The 8768-nt window shown below is 36.4% G+C and overlaps 1 protein-coding gene across 1 annotated transcript; it reads right to left on the bottom strand.

Moving 5' to 3' along the window:
- Nucleotides 1–1566: 1566 nt before the first annotated feature.
- On the bottom strand, nucleotides 1567–2516 carry LOC116477351 (olfactory receptor 52A5). Its single transcript, XM_058424473.1, is given in 2 exon segments — nucleotides 1567–1934; nucleotides 1937–2516. Coding segments are annotated over 2 exon segments (948 nt in total).
- Nucleotides 2517–8768: the final 6252 nt, after the last annotated feature.

Below are 8768 nucleotides of genomic sequence, written 5' to 3'. Positions count from 1 at the left end.
GGCATGGGCAAGGACTTCATGTCTAAAACACCAAAAGCAATGGCAACAAAAGCCAAAATTGACAAATGGGATCTCATTAAACTAAAGAGCTTCTGCACAGCAAAAGAAACCACCATCAGAGTGAACAGGCAACCTACAGAATGGGAGAAAATTTTTGCAACCTACTCATCTGACAAAGGGCTAATATCCAAAATCTACAATGAACTCAAACAAATTTACAAGAAAAAAACAAACAACCCCATCAAAAAGTGGGCAAAGGATATGAACAGACACTTCTCAAAAGAAGACATTTATGCAGCCAAAAGACACATGAAAAAATGCTCATCATCACTGGCCATCAGAGAAATGCAAATCAAAACCACAATGAGATACCATCTCACACCAGTTAGAATGGTGATCATTAAAAAGTCAGGAAACAACAGGTGCTGGAGAGGATGTGGAGAAATAGGAACACTTTTACACTGTTGGTGGGACTGTAAACTAGTTCAACCATTGTAGAAGTCAGTATGGAGATTCCTCAGGGATCTAGAACTAGAAATACCATTTGACCCAGCCATCCCATTACTGGGTATATACCCAAAGGATTATAAATCATGCTGCTATAAAGACACATGCACATGTATGTTTATTGCGGCACTATTCACAATAGCAAAGACTTGGAACCAACCCAAATGTCCATCAATGATAGACTGGATTAAGAAAATGTGGCACATATACACCATGAAATACTATGCAGCCACAAAAATTGATGAGTTCATGTCCTTTGTAGGGACATGGATGAAGCTGGAAACCATCAATCTCAGCAAACTATGGCAAGGACAAAAAACCAAACACCGCATGTTCTCACTCATAGGTGGGAATTGAACAATGAGAACACATGGACACAGGAAGGGGAACATCACACTCTGGGGACTGTTGTGGAGTGGGGGGAAGGGAGAGGGACAGCATTAGGAGATATACGTAATGCTAAATGACGAGTTAATGGGTGCAGCACACCAACATGGCACATGGATACATATGTAACAAACCTGCACATTGTGCACATGTACCCTAAAACTTAAAGTATAATAATAATAATAATAATTAAAAAGAACTTAAACTTCCAAATTTGAGTAAAACTCAAGTTAGGTAAAAAATCAATAAAATTGTGTGGTTCTAGAAGGATATTTGATATGTAAGCCCAGATCACTGATTTTATTTTCCTAAAAATGATATTTTTGAATATGTTTAATATATTTCAATTTTTTTTGCATTCTCTCTTGTGTAAATTCCTTGGTGTTCATAGTCATCGGTTGCATTACATAAGTTTTATGTTGTAGATATTGGTATTACTGATTTCATATTATTTTTATATTGATAAGTATTTCAGATAAAGTAGATAAGACACAGATAAATGATTCCAAATTTATCAAAATATAGATTCAAAGCGAATACTAAAAAGTGAGGCACAGCTAGAATTACAGGTATGTGTTGAGCTAGTAGTTTGAGAATATTGATCTGTGACTTTCATTACATTTAGGTTTTTACTTAGAACCAACCCTAAATCTCTATAGGAGTCACTAATGATCAAGTTACTTATTTGAAGAAAAACACTTTCAGAACGTGGTCACGAATATGCTTGGTCTTCACTCCATAGACAATAGGGTTGAGAAAAGGTGGGACTAACAGGTAAAGATTTGACAAGAGAATATGAACATATGCTGGTATGTGTGAACCAAACCTGTGTGTGAAGAAAGAGAAGAAGGCAAGAAGGTAGAACTGTAGGAAGACACAAATGTGGGCAATGCATGTATTAAAGGCCTTGAATCGTGCCTCCTTCTGGGGCAGTTGAAAGACAGTGATAAAAATTTGGACATAGGACAAGGTGATAAAGATTATGTCAAACCCTAGGATTGCGAAGGCAACAAATAGGCCATATATCTTGTTGACTCGGTATCTTCAGTAGCCAGCTTCACAATGGCCATGTGCTCACAGTAAGAGTGAGAGACGACTGTAGTTCGATAGTGTTTAAGACAGCATTTGATGAGCCCTAAGGAAGGTATTATAAGAATGGCAGCCCTGAGTGTCACTTCAAGTCAAATATGAGTTAAGAACTGCTGGGAAAAGATGGTGGTATGTCTCAAGGGGATACAGATGGCCACATAGCGATCCAGGGCCATTGCCAGAAGGAAACCTGATTCAATTGCCTGGAATGAGTCAATAAGCCACATTTGCAAAAGAGAGGCATCAAAAGAAATCTCTGACAAATGAAACCAGAAGATGCCTAACATTCTGGGAAGAATGCAGGTGTTAAGTGCAATGTCTGTGGCTGCCAACATGGCCAAAAAAATGTACATGGGTATATGGAAGCTGTTTTCATATTTGATTATAACTAAAATTAGGGAATTTCCAATCACACCAATAAGATACATGGCAGAGAAAGGACTCCCAATCCAACACTGCACTGACTCCAGACCAGGAATCCCAATTAGTATAAATGCAGAGGCCATGAAGACTGAGCCATTGAATGTCGGCATGATTTGTTCAGCAGAATCAAGTAGTAGATTTGCTGTTTCATCTTCTATTCTCTGTTGAACCTTGATGGATTAAAAAGTAAAAATATGTTAATCTATTTTAGGAAAATATACTTCAGTTATTTTAGGAGTGTATCATGTTATATTTTCTATTCTAACTAATCTTCTCTAATTTTCTGTCTCCTTTACCAAAGTCACTGAAAGACAAACATCAGGTTCTGTTTCTCCATGTCTTAATCATTTTCAGTGGGCAAAATTAAATGGATTAGATGGCTTTTTTCTGGTTCATGACTATTGGATCAACAATATTTTATGTTTGTTACTCAGCATTGTGTGCTTTTTCTGTGACTTACCAATTGAAATTGTAAAAAAAGATATTATTTAATGCAGAGCAAAGAACTTTAAAACTAGATTTCATCTACATTAGCCATAAAGAAAGGATCCACAGGCCGGGCACAGTGGCTCACACCTATAATCCCAGCACTTTGGGAGGCTGAGGCGGGTGGATCACGAGGTCAGGAGATCGAGACCATCCTGGCTAACACGGTGAAACCCCATCTCTACTAAAAATACAAAAAATTAGCCAGCATGGTGGCGGGTGCCTGTAGTCCCAGCTACTCGGGAGGCTGAGGCAGGAGAATGGCATGAACCCGGGAGAAGGAGCCTGCAGTGAGCCAAGATCACACCACTGCACTCCAGCCTGGACAACAGAGCGAGACTGCCAAAAAAAAAAAAAAAAAAAAAGAAAGGATCCACAGTGCTGTAGACCATTCTGGTCATAATCAGAAGATAAGTTTGACTGAAACGTTCTTTAGTTTTGAAATCCACTGGCTTTTTTTTTTTTTTCCAGGTTAGTTTTTTTGTAGTCTGATTCTTCTCATATAGGCTCAAAATTCTTTCAATCTAATTTTTCAAATTTTCAGTGTCTTCTCAAAACCCAATCATATATCTTATACCTTGTCCTGTGCATTCTCTAACAAAATTAATTCCTTATATTTGAATTCATGGGTCTTTTCTTCAGCAATTCCTATCAAAGCTTCTTCTCACCTACTATGCTCTGCCATGTGCACACCTCTTGTATTAATATCAAGTGCCAACATATACCCTCTAATTTTCATTACCTAGAAATAGGCATTGTTACCTCCCTAAGCCTGAACCATCATCTCTTCTTAACAACTTGAAATTACATGAAACTCTCTAAGAAATGTTATAATTTTTTTCTTTACATAAAGCTTTATATATCTATACATCTTCTATCTACTCAAATACAATTATTTATGTAAAGGTGAAGATTTTCTTTGGCACACTGTTTTGCATAGGACTATTTCAATACTCTTTTTCTGTCTCTGCCCTTCACTGGTAACTCCAACATGTAACACTCTAGGCTTCCAGAGCCTTCTATCTCTGTTACCAGGGGACAAGTGTCAGTGTAGAGTGGCTTTGCCTTCTCATCATCCAAAGCTCAACGGCTTTTTATTGTCCGAATTAATCTCTGCTTCAAGAAAATATTTGCATCACAAAATATGTGAAATATTAAATAATTTACATATTACCTGTATTTTCTTTTAGTAATTGCAAAACTCACTCTCTGAAATAATTTAAGTAGACTGCAAAATAGATAAAGATAGTAGTGGGGGGCCAACAAGGAAAAATCTCACCAACCTGCCAGCCTCATCACCATTCAATTGTCTATTTGTTTAATTTTTTCTTTTTCCCCTGATATACTTAGATTGTTTCTGGGAAGTGAAAGAGCACATATAAGCTATCTCCAGCAACTGCAGAAACATCTCTTTCTTTCTTTCCATAAAACTTATCCAAGAAATAAATTAGAGGTTTATTATTTAATGATTTTAATTAACAAAGATTTATTAAGTATCCACTATGATCCAAATATTGTTTGAAGCAATTGAGAAACAAAGATAAATTTATTTATTCCATATTTATTAATTATCTACATTTTGCTGAATGTTTGGACTTCAAAAAGTAACATGTACCATTTATTAAATGTGTTAAATATCACTCAGTTAAAATCTTTAAACATTTTACACTGTTTTACCATTCTTAATTTGTGAAATTAGCATTGATTATATTAATATATTAATGTTAATATAGTTGATATTAATATATTAATATTAATATAGTTGATTATATTAATGAAAGTCTAGAACTTCTTGTTATAAGTAAATATACTTGGATCAAAATTTTATGCCGTATTTACCCAGAAAGAACAAGATATGCAAATTTGTGTCCTCTGAGATTTTGTTGTTTTTTTTTTTTTTTTTAACTCATTTTTAAGATTGTGGCCCAGGCTGGAGCGCAGTGGCGCGATCTCGGCTCACTGCAAGCTCCGCCTCCCAGGTTCACGCCATTCTCCTGCCTCAGCCTCCCCTCCTGAGTAGCTGGGACTACAGGCACCCGTCACCATGCCTGGCTAATTTTTTGTATTTTTAATAGAGACGGGGTTTCACCATGTTAGCCGGGATGGTCTCAATCTCCTGACCTCGTGATCCGCCCACCTCAGCCTCCCAAAGTGCTGGGATTACAGGCAGGAGCCACCAAGTCTGGTCGAGATTTTATAAATATAATTCAATAAATAAGGATTACAAGATATATGTATCAGAGTGTAATTACGTGAGGCTGGGTGATATAAAAATATACCAACTGTTTTCGTCAGTGAGCTTGTTAAGATTCTGATGGACATTACTCCCCAATCACTTTAATTTACCACATAGGACACACAATATAGAACACGTTTATTATATGCTACCTATTTGATATATGTCCACTTCTTGAACAACATACCATCCAAATGTAAATAAAAAATAAAAGTTTAAGTCCCTTCAACCATTTGAATGGACTTTCTCCTGATCCAAGGCACTCTAAAATGTAACCTGAAAGGCTGGTTCAGGCCATGAAGGGAAGTGGGCGTGAGACATGCCTCATTACATCTCTCCAGCATTAACATCAACACAGACCTTAAGTCTAACAAGAAACATTTACAATCTGTTCACTCTCCAGAGGCTTCATCTGCATGATAAAACTTTGATCTCCATAACCTCTTATTGCAACTCAGATACTCCTTTCTAATTGCCAATTAGAAAAATTTTAAATCTACCTACAAACCTGGAAGCACCCCTGATTTCTGGACCTAACCAATGTATTTCTTAAATGTATTTTATTGAAGTCTCATGTCTCCCTAAAATGTATAAAACTAAGCTAAACCCAGACTACCTTGGGCACATGTTCTCAGGACCTTCTGAGCACTGTGTCCCAGGCCATGGTCACTCATATTTGGCTCGGAATAAATCTCTTCAAATATTTTACAGAGTTTGACTCTTTGTTGACATATATACTGGGGAATAATCTCCAATTTGGCTCAAAAATATTTATTATTGCCTTTATCGGAAATATTGCTCTGATTAATTTAACAGGGCCACATGAGTAATAGTTGAGCTGGAGACTCCTTGAAAGGTAACATACAAATTCAAGCTTTGACAATGTATATACTGAGTAGTCAGAGAAAAGACAGCAAAAAGAGACGATGAAGCAAGTGAACAAAATAGCAAGCAAATAAAATAGAAAAGCAAGCCTTCAATCAAAAAGCCCATAGATCATGTTGAGAAAATGATGACCTTTATTCTGGATAGTTTTTCATTTCCATTTCTATTTCCACCTCCACTTCCACCTTCCATTAGGCCTAATTTGTTTTTCTAGGGCAGACTTTCTCAGTCTCACCACTGACATCTTAAGCCAAATAAATTATTTGTTGTGGGAGATATCATCTGTATTGTAAAAGGTTTAGCAGCATCTCTGGCTCCTATCCATTGAATGCCAGTAGCACTTCCTTGTAGCAACAATAAAAAATGCCTCCAAGCATTGCCAAATGTCCCTTGGATGCATGAAGAGGGACATATCTCTGGTTGCTAGCAGTTATAACCTAAGACTTCACATTAGAGGGGAAAATAAGCCCTTAATTAAATAAAGATTGATGAATTTATGTATGTTAAATCAAACTGGGCAGAATAAAACTGGGTATTGAGGGAAATATTTCTTCAGTAGATATTGGCCAGATAAAGGAGATAGACAAGGGTGTTCCTTAAAGACAAAATAGTTTGTATAAAATCACGGAAGTATGAAACACATGCTGGAATTACATATCAATAAATATTTTACTACATAAATTTGTTCATAAGCAGAAATAATAGTTGGTTAAATGTAAAAGGGAAAGGATCAAATGTAAAGTTACTATTTTAAGCCAAGTAATAAAAGTTTGTAAGTGATAGGCCAGACCTTTAGTCTTTTAAAAATTGTATCTGCTAGCAGGTTAGCAGATGATTTTAAGGGAATGAGAGCAAGGGCATAGTAAGATCTTGTTAGAAAGGTATTTGTGATAGTCCAGATGGGATATTATAAAGTAATGTGACAATAGTGAAGGATTAACAACAAATCAAAATCTGTGAGGACTCACCAACATGATGTAAGGGTACATTGAGAGATGAGGCAAAACATGTTCTTGGACTGAGAATTACTGCACTGGATGAGAAAAGGCAGCCTGGGGAAGAACTTTGTTTGCACAAATATGCATACGTTTAAAGGAAGAAGAAAGCTTCCCAAAGCCCTTGAAATTCCTGGGCCAAAGTCAACATGCTAGAAACTTACATCTTGCATGTGTGAATAAACCCTGAATAACTACCACTCCAGTTCTGATACAAGCTAATTCCAAGGATCTAAAACTACTAGGGATTTAGGAGTCTAGATTTACACTCCCTCCTAGAGTTAATCCACACTATCTACAATATCAGAAATCTCATCCCTTTATATCATCTTTAAAGTTACCATTTGATCTCTGCCTGAAACCTTCCCATGACAGAAAACTCTCTCCCTCTCTCTGTTTGTTTTTGTTTTTGTTTTTTCTGAGATAGATGCCACATTGCAGGACAGCTTCCAGTGTCAACGAGGTCTTCTTTATATAGACCTCCAAACTGCCTCCCTCTTAATTTCTCATAAAGTTCTGAAATCTACATTTGAATAATAGACACCAGTCATAGATAATGGCAGTGAATTCTACAGAATCTGAGGCTGGTCAACAGAGGTCAAATCCTAGACCTGCTATTGCTTGGCTTTGTATGCCCTTGAGCCAGTTGTGAAATTCTAACTACTTCAGTTTCCTCATTGGTAAAATAGAAATAGACACATTACAGAGTGATTGTAAAAATTAATGACATAATCCATTTCAAATATTGAGAAATAAACAAAAATGTGTTGATTGGCACTGGCTATTTTTCTATAAAACTTTAGCCTTCTCATCCCATGAAATAACTTCACATATTTGATGGCACAGTGAGCAGTTCTCCTAAATCTTCCCCAGTCTAAGCACATTCAATGTTCTTGGCTTTTAGCAAATAAGCTTTCCATTTGCTTATCAGCCCAGATAATGATTCTCTAGATGTCCTCCCATTATTAAATCTCACTTTAAAATCTGTCACCCAGCATTTCATCAACTGATCATAAATATTCTGAAAAGCATGAGATACCATTTGACATCATTTTAGAGTTTGAATACTCAACTATTTTAAGATTCTGTTGCATTTTTATCATCCTGGCATATTGAATCACAGGAGATGTATGTTCTCTTTAGAATGAATTCTTCATTTTCCTAAATACCATGCAGAATCTCAAGCTCAAAGACTTACCAGGGATATCAATGGACTTATAAGCAGAAGCCATAGAGTAGAACTCTTTTTTTTTATGTTTCAGGCAGTGAACCCTGAGCATTTTGTATTACAAAAGGCCCCTTTGGGATTGGGTCTCATAAATCTCTGGCCAGCCTTGAGGACCACTTGGGACAAGAGTGAAACAAGAGGCAGAATATGGTTAAGAACTCAGAAGATTCATTAACTAATCAAGCTCTGTATCTAAAAATACAAAAGAAACAAAAAGACCAATCTCTTCAGGACTTGGAACCAAAATGAACTCCCTTTTACAAATTCCTAAGAGATGACAGTGTACCATGATGACAATGTCATCACAGCACTTAATTATAAAAATAATGAGCCAATAAAGGGAAATTAAAATGTCTTGAAATATTCAGAATAATCAGGGTAGACAAATGCTGACAGATAATTAAAGGAATATTTTTGTAGTTTAATTCCAGTATGATAAGCACTCATTTCTCATTAGGTTCATGAAAGAGGCTGACTTTGAAAAGTGTACCTCAGGGCCCCAATCACAGTCACTCTCTGAGCTTCTTTTGCA

This window comes from Hylobates moloch, unplaced genomic scaffold (genome assembly GCF_009828535.3).
Source record: "Hylobates moloch isolate HMO894 unplaced genomic scaffold, HMol_V3 SCAFFOLD_11, whole genome shotgun sequence".
In the NCBI taxonomy this organism is placed as follows: domain Eukaryota; kingdom Metazoa; phylum Chordata; class Mammalia; order Primates; family Hylobatidae; genus Hylobates; species Hylobates moloch.
Note: the sequence above shows the minus strand (reverse complement) of the source record. Positions and strands in the feature narration are given on the sequence as shown.